This window comes from Nycticebus coucang, chromosome 11 (genome assembly GCF_027406575.1).
Source record: "Nycticebus coucang isolate mNycCou1 chromosome 11, mNycCou1.pri, whole genome shotgun sequence".
NCBI lineage: Eukaryota > Metazoa > Chordata > Mammalia > Primates > Lorisidae > Nycticebus > Nycticebus coucang.
The window spans coordinates 55,112,534-55,129,838 of record NC_069790.1 but is presented as its reverse complement, the minus strand read 5'-3'; the positions used below and the strand labels follow the sequence as shown (position 1 = coordinate 55,129,838).

General features: G+C 40.8%; 1 protein-coding gene across 4 annotated transcripts in view; it reads left to right on the top strand.

The window, feature by feature from the left end:
• The window catches only part of DYNC1I1 (dynein cytoplasmic 1 intermediate chain 1), a 340,112-nt gene that overhangs the window by 230,271 nt on the left and 92,536 nt on the right, over positions 1 to 17,305 (top strand). For all 4 annotated transcript variants that reach the window (XM_053609525.1, XM_053609523.1, XM_053609526.1 and 1 more), the window contains 2 exons: positions 743 to 842; positions 9,059 to 9,184. In XM_053609525.1, coding sequence (XP_053465500.1) covers positions 743 to 842; positions 9,059 to 9,184 — 226 coding nt within the window. The remainder of the gene's footprint in view (positions 1 to 742; positions 843 to 9,058; positions 9,185 to 17,305) is intronic.

Genomic DNA, 17,305 nt, shown 5'->3' with positions numbered 1-17,305 from the left:
AGCCCAAGCAATGTAGGATCCAAAGCTGCTGTCATAAAACAAGCATTACTCAATTTAAATACTCAGCCTCATAGAGCAACCACATGGCCAAGGGCTGAGTTCTTTGAAGGTGATGTTGTGGCCAGTTGAGTGTCAGCCAAGCAAACACTGGTCAAAGTGTAATCCTCCCAGACCTGACCCAGATGCTGTTTTTGTCTATGGTAGGGAATGGTACGTATCTGAAACACATGTGGTGAATCCTCCACTCTCCACCATGCCTACCTCATGATAGAAATTATCACTTAACTATTGAGCAAGGAACCAGCCACTACAGTGATCAGAATTTGCAAAACAAATTAAATTAAAACATGCATGCCGCTTCTGGTCTAAGGGCAGATAAGGTAGTACTGATATCCAAGAATCTCCTAGTGTGCTGCAGAGAGATTTCTAATAAACACTGGTTTGGGCTACAGTCTATTAAGAAAGGAGAAGGATTTAGACTAGTTAAGACGGAAGCCTGAAACAAACTGGACATTTCATACCAGGCTTGAAACCTGGGGAAACCTTTTCTGGGCCAGGTTAGAATGAGTTTTTCATAAAGGAGATCATCTTTAGTTCATCTATTTTAATCAGAGATTGCTGTCTAGATTGCTATTTGGGCTTCAGAGAGTATTGTGTGCCATGCATTTGTCATTTCATGTTTCAGTGGGAGACAGCCCCATTCTGAAACATCTTTTTTATCTCTGATGTTTAAACTCTCTAGGGATGTTCAGGCTGGAGCTAATCTTTCTTTCAATCGTCAGTTCTATGATGAACATTGGTCCAAGCATCGCGTGGTCACTTGTATGGACTGGTCTCTCCAGGTAAGAATTATTGCTGGGATGGCACATATGGGGCTTGTGAAGTTCTATTGGCATTTGTATGAAAATAAAAATAAGAGAGATTTGATCCTCAAATTTAAATGTTTACCGAACTACAATTTTTTCTTCTGTGCCTGCTAGTTTTCTTTCTCATTTTACTAAGATTTCATTTTAAAATCGTCACTCAGTTATTTGGTTGTATTGAGTATCTACTGTGTGTTAGGTACATAGAAGAAGCTGGACCATTCTGTCCACAAAACTGCTCTTATTAAGGCCACTATTGATTTTCTACTTGTCAAGTCCTGTGGATATTTTTAAGCCTTCATCTGCCCTGACTTTCCTTGTCAACCAGTTTAGTTGACTTCTCCATGATTATGGAAACAACCTTCTTCCGCTAAGTTGTTTCTACTCAACTCTCTTCTCCAAGGCTTCCTTTTCTTCTATCCCCCTGAGGCTCCTGTCTCCTATGGTCATGTCCTCAACTTCTACTCTTCATCCTGATATACTCTCTGTGGGAAGTCTTTTCCACTGGTAAGGATTCAACTACAGCATGGGCAGCTTGTTTAAATCTCCCACCCAATCTCCTTCCCAAATTTCATTTTGCAAACTGGACAGATTTCCTTAGGTGTCCCATAGAATCTCAAACTAATCATTAATGTACCATTTCCATATATCTGAAATCCTTTTCTGCATACTACATTATCTCTGTGTTAAAGATATCACAATATGCCGGAGGGCCTAAATCAGAGCTCTCATCATCAACATTCCTAGCTTCGTCTCCTTTATCTTCCATAACCGAGCTGTCCCCAAGACCAGCCATTTCTCTCCTCATACGATCATCATCTTGCACATGTACTATTGCTAACCCTCTGACCAGTCTTTCTACCTCCATTCTTGTCCACCTACAGTTTTCTTTCTAGACATCTGCCCAAATCATCTTTCTAAAATACAAATCTTGTAATTCACTCTCTTGATTAAAGCTCTCCATCATCCATAGGGATAATTGTCTAAACTCATTAGTGTTGTATTCAGAGTGAAGGCAGGAAAATTTACTAAAACCAAATTTCTCTGAGTGTCCAACTCAACTAGTTGAAAATATACAAAGCACTATGCCCAGCATCAAGTGGGAAAGTCACGTGTCCACAGGCATACAGCCTAACTGTTACCAGGTCTCACTTTGGCACCCAAGCTGGAGTGCAATGGCACAATCGCAGCCCACTTCAACCTTGAACCCCTTGGCTCAAATAATCCTCCTGACTCTGCCTCCTAAGCAACTGGGACTACAGTAACCATGACTGACTAATTTTTATTATTATTTTTTAAAATTTTTTGTAGAGACTGGGTCTCTACAAAAGACCCAGTCTTGCTAAGGTGCTCAGGCTGGCATAACTAGTTTTTTTTTTTTTTTTCTATTGTTTGAGATAGGATCTTGTTCTGTTACCCAGGCTAAAGTGCAGTGTTGTCATCCACATAGCTCACTGCAACCTCAAAGTCCGGGGCTGGAGAGTGATCCTCTTGCCTCGGCTTCCCACATATGACACTCAGCTAATTTTTCTATTTTTTGTAGAGACAGGATCTCGCTCTTGCTCAGGTTGCTCTCAAACTCCTGGCCTCAAACAATCACCCTGCCTCAACTCTCCAAAGTGCTAAGGTCACAGGAGTGAACCACAAGGCAGGCTGCATAGCTAGCTCTTAATTAGTCTTTCTTCTGTCCATACAAAGCACAGTGTCACCTGCCCTGGAGGCTCTGTATTTCACCCTCATGACAACCAAATGAGGCAGCCACTATTATTATTTCCATGTTAAATTTGAAAAAACTGAGGCTCAGAGTAGCTAAGTAACTTGCTAAAAATCACTCAGCTAGGATGTGGTAAAGTGGGGATTTAAACCCGAGTCTTCTAGCATTCCAAGGCATACATTCTAAACCGCTGCCTCCCTCAAAGAGCCGAATCTGATATTAAGAGGCTTGTCAGTGCTGAGTGATACAGGGCAGAGAGCAGGTGCTCTGGGAACTCAGCGGGATGGGGTCTATCTCTGGCCAGAGGGAGTTGCTCGGACAAATGGAGGGGAGAGCAGGGTGTTTTAGGCAGGGTCATAAAATACATCATAAGAACAGCTCCCAAACTGGACTGTCATCAGCCACCAAGAGAGTGGATGTTTCTCCTCTTGTTTTTCCCCCTTTTACATCCAAACAACAGAGCATACAGGGTGCATGATGGAGCAGAGACTGAGGAACAGGGTTTGCCCAGCAGCTTCCCACTAGTGTGTGGGTGGTCTCTGAGCAATCGGTGTGCTCAGAAATCAGATCCAAGCCTGAGGAAACACTTAGCTCAGCTTGTTCACTTGTTCTGAGTCTGAAAATTACACAGGAACCTTATCTGACACATTCCTCAAAGGCAACTGTCCCCGTGTTACCCGTCAGCCGGGACACTCCCTGAGAAGGGGGCTGGGTCCCCACCTTGCCCCGGTAGGGGAAGGCTGGATTGCCCGCGGGTGTGTTTCCACACAGGGTCCTGTGGGATGGCTGTGTGGCAGGAAGGGGAACTGGGAAAGGCAGAAGCTCTACCAGAAAGAGGCCACATTTATTTCTCCCACACTTACGTAATGTGGCCTTTTTCACTGCGAGGAAGAGGTTTGCATTTCTGAAAAGTGTATTTTACATGGGGCATAAGAAAAATGATCTGGAGCCCCCAGTCCCTACAGCTCAACAGTTGTGTGGGGTTTGAAGGGTCAGATTCACATGCTTCTGGGATGAGGAGACTTTCTGAAAGGATCTGGATGTGATCCAAAGATGCTGAGAAAGACTGGGCCAGTCTTGGAATCTGGTGGTGGCATGTGTGTTCTGGCTGATTTTCTGAGAGTAACAGAATGAAGCTGAGGGGTGAAAAGGGAAGAAATTTTAAGGTTTTAGCATGGCTTTGCTTTGATCTTCTGGGCTTCTTAAAGAAGAACACTTTAATTTTGCAATATTTGCAAAGTTATTGGCACATCATTCCTTAGAAGGCATTTGGGAACTTGGGGAATTACGTCAATCAACTCTGTCACTCACTGAATGTTGTTTAACACAGTGGGTCAATAGTACATGGCAGATTTTGCAGATGTGTACAGAACCAACCCATGATCCCATTCCCTCAGTGCGGACTCCTCTCCCGTGGAATGGCATCCTGCTATTCTGCAGTCATCCAAGGCGTAAACCTGAGTAATCTTAGTTTGAAATTTTAGGTTGATATGAGGATACATATGATTAGGTTACATTATTTGCATCTGTAGGATAAAGTCCAAAGTCCAAGTTGTAGTTGAGTCCTTCTTCACCCAGGAGGTGTGCCATATACCCCTACATTTTACCCAATAGGTGGGAACTTTCTGAGTCCCCCCTACTTCCTCCTTCTTAAATTTCATTGTGTATTTCTCTAGTGTCAGCTTGTAGTTTTCTACCTACTAGTTTTTAGATTATATCGAGTACATGGGATGCTTGCTTTTCCATTCTTGAAATTTTTTTTTTGTTTTTTAGACAGAGTCTTGCTCTGTCACCCAGGCTAGAGTGCCATGGCCTCAGCTGAGTTCACAGCAGCCTCAAACTCCTGGGCTCTAGCAATCCTCCTGCATCAGCATTCCAAGGAGCTGGACTAATGGTGTGCACCAACACACCAGCTAATTTTTCTATGTTTAGTATAGATGGGTCTCACTTTGCTCAGGCAGCTCTCAAACTCCTGACTTCAAGCAATCTTCCCTCCTCTGCCTCCCAGAGTACTAGGATTATAGGCATGAGCCACCATACCCGGCCAAACCTGAGTAATCTTTGATGGATAATTTCCTTGCTAAATTTAGTTAAATTTATGGTAGCAAAAAGACTCCCACTGACACAAATTGAAATCTACAAACATATGAACTTGACACCTACTTTATGCGCCCTGTACTTCTTGCTTATATTAGGAAATAGCTTCCTTAGTGGTCCCCACGCTTCCAGTCTCTCCATGGCTGAGTCATTATAAGCACTTTTACCAGATTCATCTTTGTAAAGATTACTCATGTATTCTCTGTGTTAACTTGGTCAAGTTGCCTATTTTCTCTTGGCTTAAATTTTCTCACTCTAAAATGATGATAGTGACAATACCTAGCTCACATGCTTATTGTTAGTATTAAATGAGTTAATGTACCTAAAGGTGCAAAAAGGACTCAATAAACACAACATAGTATTGAGAAGAGTAATGATAGTAGGATTAGTAGTTGTTGGGTATGACTCATGTCCCCAGAGTGAAATCTTTTTTTTTTTTGTGAGACAGAGTCTCACTCTCACCCTGGGAAGAGTGCTATGGTGTCATCATAGCTCACAGCAACTTCAAATTCTTAGGATCAAGCAATTCTCCTGCTTCAGCCTCCCAAGTAGCTTAAATCTAGCCTGTGTTCAGTGACTACTCATGACACCCTGGGCATTTCCAGGCCTTTCCTCTTTTATACCTTCCACGGAGCCTGCCTCCCAGCCAAGTACTTGCAAACTGATGGCTCCTGAACATATGCATTCTTCTTTACCTTAATTGCCAAGATGCTTTGCCCTTGGCTAGGTTAAGTAGAAAGAGGAATTTATTAGACAGCCACTAGCACAGTAAGGTAATCCATGAAAAAGGTGAAGATGGAAACTCAGGAGTAGTAGAAAACTGAGGAGCTGCGGTCTGGCAGCAGTAGGATGCTGTCATTATCCTAACACATTTGCTGGCCTAGGAGTTCTGTGTCTCAAAAATACCCGTGTTAGAGAATGTGATTGGCCCAGCTGGGTCAAGTGTCAACCCTGCAAGTAATTAATTATCCCTGGGAAGTTAGACATCTGTATTTTGGAGTAATCTCCAAAGACAGAGACTCCCATGACCCAGGCAGATACCCAGGCGGAATCTCCTGCATCATCTTTGTACACTTGTACATGCTCTTCTCTCTCTTTTCTCCTAATAATCTACCCACTTGGCAAGACCCAACTCAAGCCCCATTTCTTCTCAGAAGACCCATCCAACCTATCCTCCCTGCCACACCCCATTCCAACTAATGTTGTTATTTTCTCTTCCATGCTTCTGCAGAACCTTGCTTAAACCCCCCATCTTAGCACGTGTCATGCTTGGTGTGTATGTTTGTGTTGTACTCATTCCAACATGTGTGTTTCCTCCCTCTGCTCAATGATGAGTTCCTAAAGAGCAGAGCATGTTACCGTGGCATCCTTGTCCCATATTTTACCTGGCACTGCGCCTTATACATGTACAGAGCACTTAATACGTGCCACAGAAGACACCAAGGGATGTGGCCTTTGAAGCCAAACAGACTTCAAGTGGGGTTCTCACATCATCACTTATTGCAACAGAATTTGGAAAAAATTATTTAACCCAGGATCTTTGGTTTCTTTGCCTGTAGAAATAAGTAAACTATTGCCTACTTTAGAGTTGTGAGGACCAAAAGAATGAACATATCACCCAGCTAACATAATGGACACTTAAGATATGTCGGTTCTTTCTTCTCCAATAACATTAGATTTCATTTCTCTATAAGAACAAACCAGGCGTGAGAGCATATCCAGTAATTTAGAGGTAAAATTCCCCTATATTTAATATTGGGCAATCCAGTCCAATGAGTAATCAGAAGATCACAAATTTCATAATTGTTCATATTCTCTTTAAAATTATAATTTTAGCAACAGTTCAGATTTAAATAATTGTCTAGAAATTTTTAATTGAAGAGTAAGAAAGTATGACTAGTTATGTTTAAACATACAGATAATAGACAAGGACATAAAGGAGGACACTTCGAAGTCATAAAAACTTGCATGAGATATGGGGGCAAGACATGATTGCAAGAGGGACTTTACCTAACAATTGCAATCAGTGTAACTGGCTTATTGTACCCTCAATGAATCCCCAACAATAAAAAAAAAAAAAAACTTGCATGAGAGAAGATTTAGATCAGTATCTTTAGACCTTATGATCCCAGTTATAGAGAGTATGCTGAAGACATTTCACTGGTATCTTACAAAAACATTCCCTGTTTTCTAAAGGAGATTTAAAGCTAAATAATTTAAAATACGTTTAAAAGGGGAAAAGAAGAAAAGCTGCAAGTGGGTGTGAACGATGAGACCCAGATGTGAAGCTGGAAGATATTATTCCAGACACATCTGGCTGCTCCTTGGCCCCTGTGGTAGTGGTATCGATGTTTATAGAGTTGCCTTTTCACATGTGACATAGTTAAACTTCAGATGGACAGTCTGGAGACTTCTGTGTTTATCTGGATGTTAGTTTCTTTGAATGGGCTTTGAATCAAAGGCCTTTCTTAATAGGCCTTTGATTCATCTGCTGAGGAGTGTTTTCTAATAAAGAATGATTACTTCCCTTGGTGGCCACATGCATGCGAGTTGTTGTATGTGTATACCTCCTCCCCACAAGGCAGCAAGTTGTAACTCTCCACAGCTTTATTTACTGCAGGGCCACATGGAAGACTTAGATTAGTTGTTTTTGATAGAAAAAAAAAAGTCCATGTTCAAATAATGAAAATCTTCTGCTAAATATATACATATGTTTGTGTGTGTGTTATACACACACAGCATAGTGAAAAAAGGAGAAAATGAAGTTATCTATGACAAGAGAGTGATATGATCTGCCCTAATCCTGATACTCATTTTAATCGAATTGCCTTACAACAATCCCAAACAGGAATGGCATTTTCATGAATCAGGATTAGGGCAGACCATAGCACTCTCTTGTCATAGATAACTTCATGATTCATAAATAATTCCTATGAGATTTACCTTCAGTTTGTTTAATAATGCTCAAGACCGAGTTCATGTAGGGTGAAGAGTTATTTCCAACACCTGGCATCACTATAGAGCCCTCCTTGTTATTTTGCTGGTTGTGTTTCTTGCATGTAAGCCTTCAATTATTGGCATTGTTTGATAACAAAAGATTAATTATAAGGCCTTTCTACTGAGCACAAAGTTAATGAAATAAAAAGTTTATAAAAGTAGAAACTAAAATCAATTGCATCAGATTTTGGCACAAGTCTAGCATGTGCTAGGAATTACTGGACCCTGGGTTCAGGGGTTAATAAAACCTATCCCTGTACTCAAAGAGTTTGTCGTCTGGTGAAAGACATAGGTGGGGAAGTGTCAGTAATACAACTTGACAAATGCTTTCATTGGGGGTGGAGGGACACATAACACTTAAGGAGCTGAGAAAAGGCAAGGAAGGAGGTGGATGTTTCAGAGGACTTGATGTCTAAGCTGTATCTAGAAGAATGAATTAATGATGTGAACACCAAAGAGGAAGTATTCTGATGACAGTGAGCATCAGCCTCACAGGTACAGGGTCTGGGGGCGATGGAAGGTCGTAAGAGAATAAGCAGGAAAGCAGAAAATGACAAATCATGAAGGATCCTACATGACCTGGACTTTGTCTTGAAAGAAATGATAAGCCATTAAGTATTTTAAGGTGAGGAGGGACTTAGCCAAATAAGTATTTTGTAGCACCATCCTGACAAGCGATGAGAGTGGAGTGGATAAGGGCAGGGCTGGCAAGCCTGGAGGCCGGAAGCCATGCAGGTAGCTGTTATCTTCCCTAGGAGAACATTGGAGGGGCAGTCGGTTTTGTGAGGAAGCCAGTGAGCTTGTTTTACTATGTGCTGCATCTGATGTGTCTGCAGACAGCTCTGACAAATCCCTGCAGGCAGTCAGATATAAGGGTCCCCAACTTAGAGAAATTAAACTTGGAGATATAGATTTGAAAATTATTAGCCTATTAAGCTTATTAAAGCCCTCAGAATGGGTGAGTTCCCCCAGGGAGAACGTAGAGATGGAGGGGAAAAAGAGCACAAACTAGCCCTCTTTGGAATATAGGTAGTTCTGTGGGGACTAAAAAGGGTGGTCAGGAAAGAAAATCAGGAGAGGAAGATGTAACAGAAGCCAAAATAGGAGCAAAAAGGGAGTAGCCCAAATCATCAGATAATGCAGAGAGGTTGGGCAGTGCTGAAGTTCAGTAGTTATCAGTGACCATGGCAGCACCTACAGAGTGTTAGAGGTTGAGGATTGCCCCGGATTGCAGTAGGTTGAAGCAGTAAATTGATATTAAGCATGTCATAATTTCAGAAGAAAGCACCACTTAAGCTGTGTAGTATAGCACATGAATGTCAAAATTAAAAAGTTTTCCTTGTGTCGTCATCCCAGTGTAATCCACCATATGACCTCTTCCTTTCAGTATCCTGAGCTAATGGTTGCTTCCTACAACAACAATGAAGATGCTCCCCACGAACCAGATGGAGTGGCCTTGGTTTGGAACATGAAGTTTAAGAAAACCACACCAGAATATGTCTTCCACTGTCAGGTAGGAGTCAGCATAGTAAAAATAACTTGCATCTCCTGCTAAACCAAATATAGCTCCTGCTGTATTCCATCTGTCTTATGTTGAGAGAAAGAATCGAGTTTAAAAATGAAATGGTTGACAATTTTGGAAAATTCTCCCACAGTAACCAAATGTTTTGGGAAAGTAGCAACCCTTCTCAAACAGTTAGGAAGCTTGGTTGGGATCTCTGTGTCATTTTCTGTCTATTTAAAACAGCCCCCACAAGGATGAGTTTATAAAGACCTCGCACTTATGAAGAAATCGTGGTACACCACTTCCTCGGCCTAGCAGCAACATATGCTTGCCCACCCACATGGACATCCTCAGAGCGCGACCATTTCAAGTTTCCTACTCTCTCTGAAATGCAGTCCAGTGGATTTTGCCAATTTTGAGTTTATGGGCGCCATATTGCTTTACAGATAATAATACTTTTGTAGCTGGTTTGGGGGAAGACTTACCACCAGTCTTTCTCAAATTTGGAGAAAATGTTGATGCTGTTTCTAGTTTGAAAATGAAGATAATTTCAAATAGTTTTGTATATTTTACTTCTGGCATCTGCAAACACACATCTTCTTTTCACTTGACACGATGCAGCCTAAGATTACGCTACACTTGTGCACGTTCAGCTTTGCCCTGTTGCCATGACTCTGCCTAAATAACAGGCCTCTGCACTGCCCAATACACCAACCCTCTTATTAATGTCCCTATCCTGTGATTATATACAGGAAAATGAAAATCAAACATTCCAGCTCAACGTTTCAGTTCCTCAACTGTTACAATTCAGAGGTAGTGAGTGGCAGATTACTCTAAATACAAATACATGGTTTGAAGAGGGTGCGTAAACCTGTTGCTTGTGCCATTTTATATCTAAGAGCCAAGTATCTTTTTGAACTAAAATATGTTTAGACTTTAGAGCGTTATCAGATATAATTTGGGGAACAAGAGCTGCTGGAATAAAAGTCCCAACTTCAACCTGATTGAGCGGTTGCTAACTCTGGCCAGGTTTTTCTAATTTGCTTTCTCAAAAACAACTTAACAAGAAGTTGAGGTCTGCATAGTAAATAACCTCTCTTTTCTGAACCTTTGAAATAGGAACAGTTTTTCTTTAGATTATCAAGTCAGTCTGATATGCTCTTTCTATGTAAACATAGAAGCACAAAATCCTAATTTTGTTCAGTTTTAAGAGGTTTGCTGAATTGCCAGGAAAATATTATAAGGGTTATGCGATAAGGAGAAGCACATTTAAAAAAAAAAAAAAAAAGCCTTTTAAACTATTTTGATACTATATAAGTCATATCTTTGATTTTAAAAACCTAACAAGTAACATATTATTTTAATCAATATACATAATATTTATCCTAATTCTTAAATGTTTAATTAAATTAACTGACTACAGATCTCTGGAATTAACTAAAATTTATAAAAAGGGCAATTTTTTCTTCTCTTAGTAACTTTGGGATTATTTACTTAAGAGTTCACCAACAAATATTTGATTCTATTTGTAATTTCTTCCATAAATGGTTCAATCTATGTACATTAGAAGAAAATAGAATATTTTTTAAAGTGAAGAGCACTCTAAATATAGTAAGAAGGTGGTTAGACCAGAGTTTCCAAAAGGTACTGAGTAAAACATCTGTGTATCTCCAACTGCTATCTTCACTTCATCTAGTGACCAGAAACAGATGGGAATGTTAAACTCCAGCCTTCTCCTTGAGAAAAGCAAGAATGCTAATATGTTTAAACTTTAAGAGTTGATCAAGTGACACGTACGAAATACCACAAAGACTCTGAGATTCTTAGGTATCAAATAAAAACTATTCAACTTAACTACACACATATATAACAACATTGAATGTCATGATTGTGTTACTCGGATTTAAATGATAAGCAGTTCACACCGATGACCCTTAATATAAATGAAGGTTACATTTAGAGAACCTTATGAACATCACAGTACTCAGTTTCTGCCCTTAAATCAATTCTCTTAAAGCGATGTAACTGTGGGAGCTGTAGTGGGCAGAATGTAGGACCAGGTCTGGGAGGGTGGAAGGGAGAGCACTTTGATCCCTCTTGGGAGAGGAGCCGGGAAGGAAGTGAGCACAGCAAAGTAATTATGTAACCGTCCTGAGGACAGTGTCAGCTAGGGTTCTTCCGGAAACAGAACCAATGGGAGGTTTATATTATTAAGCTGTATTTATTTATTTTTATTTTTGTTTTTTTACCTGGCCACCACATTTTTATTTAGCATTAAATTAGCATTAAATTCTTCTTTACAGTCTTCTTTGTACAATCTTCTGAGTTTCCTCTTAAGGTGTTCTAAACCATACTTTTGAAATGCTTAAGATTTGTTTTGAAGGTATTCTGTGTGCGTGTCCTCTGTGTGTGTGTGCTTTTTTTTAGAGAGAGAGAGAGATTTATTCTAAACGACCAGCTCATTCAATTGTGAGAGCTGGCAAATCCAAAATCTTTGAATCTTTGGAGCAGGCTGATGGTTGGAGATTCAGACTACAATTGGCATAATCTTGATCTGAAATCTTCAGGGCACACCAGCAAGGCAGAATTTCTGTGTTGCAGCCAGATTGGTTGTACTTGGGGAAACTTCAGTCTTTGTTCTAAAGGCCTTCAACTGATTGGATGAGGACCACCTGCATTAGGAGGCCATCTACTAAGTCTGCTGATTTAAATGTTAATACCCTCACTCCAACATCTAGACTAGTGTTTGATGAACAAAACTGGATAGCTTAGCTTAGCCAAGTTGACACATAAAACTAGCCATCACACCTGAGTTTCACCCCAGAGCAATCTAGGAAACCGATATCTTTCACTATTCCTAAATTCCTACTAATTCCTAAATTCCTACTAATTCCAGATCTCTTTGTGCTAATAAGAAAATATACCAAGTGAATAACTTTAGAAGGGAAATAATTAGACATAAAAAGAATGGAATTTTCTTGAGATGAAAAAACATGTTAATTTGCGGTCATAGAGAATGTTTCCATGACACTGAATCTGTTAAAACAAAGCAATTCTAACACGCATTGAGAATCTACTCTTTACACTCATTGTCATATACTTTTAGTGCCCCCAGATGAGAAACTGATTCCGAGAAGTTATAAAGCAAGGGTGGGTGCCTGGGAATGGTACCTCCAGGTTTGAAGTCAGCTGGCTTTCACTCCGAACCCCGTAGCCTGTCTTGTGCTGCATTACTTGGGGATGAAGCCTGGTACCACCATGTAGCATTGGGAGGAAGGGTTGACTAGAGAAGAAATGGAACAAACTGGGTTCTCCACCTTAGTTGATCATGGCAATGACCTGAGCAACTTTAAGGACAACAAATGCCTGAGTTCCACCCAAAGAGATTCCAATTTAATTTGTCTAGCATGCAGCCTGGGCAAGTTTTTTAAATCACCCAGCCGATTTGAATATGCAGTAAGAATTTTAAACCACTGGGCTATACAAGAGAGTAAAGAAAGGGGATAATAAGGTGACAAACTAATTAAGTTCTTTATTTGAAAGTTAGGACTTTTCTTCTCATCTCCGCAATCCCCTTTTTCTCCTTGGTCCAACCTGGAGAGGCATTTCTTGCCTTTATTATTAAGATGTTCATCTCCTATCTGGCCCCACTTGAGAAGTTTCCTGACCAACTATCCCTACACCTCCCACCCTGCCCCTCTGTCTCTCCAACTCCTCAGCTCCACACACACAAATTTTCTCTAGCTAAGTTATTTCTGGAATCTGCTTTTGTGGTGGGTAAAAGGAATGAGCTCAGGACCCCACTGAACATGACGTAGGGACAATGTGCCTTGCAGAGTGCTGTTTTTCTGAAGTTGGGATGAAGGCCAGGTAAACGTCACTGGCTGCCAAAAGAAAGCAAAAGTGCTATAATCCTGAGTACGCCCGAGCTGTTGGAGGACTAATCAGGGATCCTTGGGAACTGGTGGATGAATGTTAGGTAGAGGGGAAAAGCTAATAAAGGCAATTCAGTTACCGTGCACTCATCTGTCATACCTGTAGCAATACCCACATTTGTCTGTTTTTACATTTCCCCAGCACTTCTGCCTGTGAGATCAATGCTCTCGTTGATCTGTACAACAGGGAGGTAGAAAAAAGGTTGTCATTCTCCTTTTCCATTTAAGAGACTTCACACTTTACCCAGTCACTGGGCTCCCGCTGCTGCCTGCCCTGAGCCTTCTCCTAGGCTGCATTCCAGAGGGGTGGGCACTGTGGAACTTGATAGCAAAGGCTGTGTGGCCCATTCGCGATGCAATAGCCTGTTTTTTATAAGATAGTGTTTAGACACGGTTCTAGATCTGGCTATCTTTACCATCTTTCAGCCCTAAAGGGAAATTTACAGAGTCCACAGAATTAAAATACAGAGGGTGCCAAAAAAAAAAGTGTATATACATTTTAAGAAAGAAAAAACTGTATTAAAACTGTAATAGTATATACCAATAACGTGTAATAGTATATACCAATAACATTTGTTATCTTGTGTATTGTATCTTGTATCGCTTTTAATTGCAGAAGTTAAATATGACTTGAGTATTATAATATTTTTCTTTTCTTAAAATGTGTAGATATTTTGGGGGACCCCTACATATTTGAGGGTGAGGGTTTGAAAAATCCAAACCCTCACTCACTGATCGGTAGCTTTTCTTCTGCATCCTCTCTGGTCGTTGCCAAATCGTATTTATTACAACTGGTCCTTCCTAGACACGAAGTCAGAAATCAAGTTGTTTGAGTGTGCTTCCACGGCCTCCAGTGATGTTCAATAATTTCAAACTTAGACAATCAGTTTTCTTAGTAAGGAAGAGAACTGGGGGTGGGAATAGTGAGGATGCTTCGTGACAATCGTACTTTTAAAATTTGGTAAGAATTGCATTAACTAGCCATTTGTTTGCTGATCTCTGCTGATTATTCCTATTTTTTTCCAAAGGTATGATTGCAAACAAATCCAGTGGCTCCAAGAGCATTGTTTTAGGTACTAGAAAGCAAATCAACAGACATCAGACAGTGTTGTTTTGCAAAGACTGACAGACTTTTTAGCCTAGTCATAAAAAAGATTTTAGTAGCAAGGCTCATTTCTCTCTGTTATGAATTGCAAGGCCAAATGCCTTCTGCTTTCATGGGCAGTTTCACGTCTTTACAAACTGAATTTTTAGTGTGGGCTCTGGTCCTGCATTTTCTATTTTCATGTCAGTAAAAGCTGTCTGTACTTGGAAAACATTGGTGGACTCTGCATAGAAATCAGCCGCTCAGCGCCGTCACACAATCTGGCCGTGCTCCGGCCGTCTGCTGTAGTGGCTTCCACACACTGTCATTAGATTATGTGTTTGACCACCCTGCATTGCTTACCCTGGTGCGGTCTTTCTCTTTTAAAAGGAATGAATAGAATCAGAAATAACCTATCTTAGAATTATCTGCATTGAGGTAAGTGGAAAAGCTATGTTTAGAAGCTCAGCCTGGTCAGAGGTTTTTATTTTTACTTTTACTTTTTTTCTGATTTGGTGTCTTGGTTCTTGGCATTCTCTTTCTGAGGATGATCTGACCGTGCCCTGAAATTGACAGCAATCAATCAGAAACCCTCACTGTTTCAGGGGCAAAGCTAGGATGTGAAGTGGGGTAATATCAACTGACCTCACTTGTGCCTGTGTTTAAAACCCCCACTTGTCTTTTTTCCTGCATGTGGCTTTACTTTTCATGAAGATTCTATAAAGATTACAAATGAGATTGCAGCTCATAGCCTCTGTTACCCAGCGTTTGGTTGGGCAGGAGGCTCCTGCTGACCTCAAAGAGGGTTCGGCCTGCAAGGAATGATGGTGACCCAGAAGGGAACGTGGGTTGGTGGTTAGGAGAGAGGCAGAAAGTCAGGACTGGCAGCTCCATTCCTAGCTGACCACACTGCTGGGTGACCCTGGGTGTGTCACGGAAGCTTTGTTGTGTTTTCTGGTCTCATGAAAGACTTCTTCCGGTCTCTAATGGAACTGTAGGTTTATTTCAACAAACTTGATTTCCTTTCCCATTAATTTTTGTCCCTCCCCCACCCACATTGTGATCCATAATCCAAATCTACAAAGTAGCTGAGGACACAAAGGTATAAATTAATTTAAATTAATTTTCTAAGGTATATTATGACCAGGCAAGTGTTAGAATCTGATGTAAGGATTTTAATTTATTTATTTAAATCAAAGGAAGGGTAATATCCTTATGGCTCAGCTGAGAAAAAGAAAAGGGCATTTTCCTAAGCTTGTCCCTTAGATGAGCCAAAAAGTGGTTATGATAGGTCAGAAAAAAGAAAGGGATAAAAGAACAGAAAGTTCTTTGATAACTACTGCGCCATATTTAATGAGTTCCTGGGATTCAAAATGAAAGCACACGATAGGTGCTTTGTAGTTGGCAAATAAACTTCATGGTCAAGAACATGCAAACCAATGTCAGACTGAAACAGTTTTCAAATGTGATGTTCGTACCAGGGATGGAAAAACGCCCATGAGCAAACCTCAACCGGCGTTATGCAGATTGCAATACATGTTTTGAAGAATGAAATCACGGGGAATTAAACCTCACATAGGCCATAAAAAACTAAACTCTTACATAAAAGATACGACTCATGTGACTCACGTGCAAGAAGACCAGCAGCACAGCCTTACTGTAGAGTTGACGTGCCAAACACGACTTTCCTGCCAAGGGAGTATGAGTGTTCTGATGATAGGGACTTGAGCTAGACACTGATTCTTATTAAATCCAACAGCAGGAACTTCATTTTCTGTTTTGGCCTAACAAGCTGGAAACAGAAAACCTGCTTTTCCAGCTTTCATTCTTTATCTGCCTCCTTCTAGAATCTTCTGCAGAAAGTAACACAAGAAGAAACAGAATTGATCCTTGGAATACATCTAGGGAACTTAGAATGATCAGCTGGATTACAGCAAGGAGGGTGTATTCGAGAAGATTCCTCATCTGAAAAGAGCACTAAAGGGGGCTCCGTACCTCAGAGAGAATGCGAGGGACTGAGCGAGCTATTTGATGGGAGGGTGCCTTGAGAATACACCTTTAAACAAATTGCTCTGTTGCTTTCTTTGTCTGGCCAAGTCAAGCTAATGTTTCACATCATTCCAAACCCAAGACCTTTATTAGCATTTCCTGTGCCCCATGACATGTACATTCAGTGTTCACACAGGACCCCAGCCCTGCAGATTTTATTCGGTGCCCTAATTGCCTTTCCCTCTGCTACAACTGTCCAAACTGGGCTTTCTCCAATTGTGCTTCATTCTAGAATTGCCCCCTGAAGTATTGATGCCATGCAGTGAGAGCCACACAACAAAATGAGCAAGTTCCCTGACCTATCACCCTTTCCCCACATTACCCCCACACACACACACCAGCCATTCACTAAGATCAGAGAACCTTGGTCTTAGGCAAATGGTTATTCTGAGGGCTGAATAATGGTAGGGCTCTACCTATCTCTTGGGATTACTGTGAGGTTAAAAGAGATAATACAGGTGTATTCATCAGCTCAGGCTTTTACAACAAAATACCACAGACTGGGTAGTTTATAACCTACAGTAATTAATTTCTCATAGTTCTAGATGCTGAGGAGTCTAAGATCAAGGTGCTGGCTGATTCAGTTTCTGTGAGGTCTCTCTTTCTGGCTTATAGTGCTCACCTTTCTGCTGTGTCCTCACTTCGTGGAGGAATAAAGAGTGAGCTCCTAGATGTCTTTTCTTGGAAGTAACCAGACCTATCATAACAGGGCCCCATCCTTATGGCCTGATAACCTTCACTGCCTCCTGCTAGGCCCTATTTCCAAATACAATCACACTGAGGCTCAAATTAAAATTTGGGATACAGAGGGCACAATTCAGTTCATAGTAGTTGATGAACTTGCTTTGAAAAGATAAAAACTCTTCTCTTTACACTTGGTTGTTTCACTATTGCTTCATGATACTCACATGGGAATAAGCTTAAACTTTGATGTTCATATTTTTCCTGCTTAGATATATTCCTGAAAAGTTTCACCTAACTTAGATTTATTGATTTCCTCATCCATTCATTCATTCAACAAGTACCTCTGGGGTACTCGCCATGGCCAATGTTGGAGTTGAG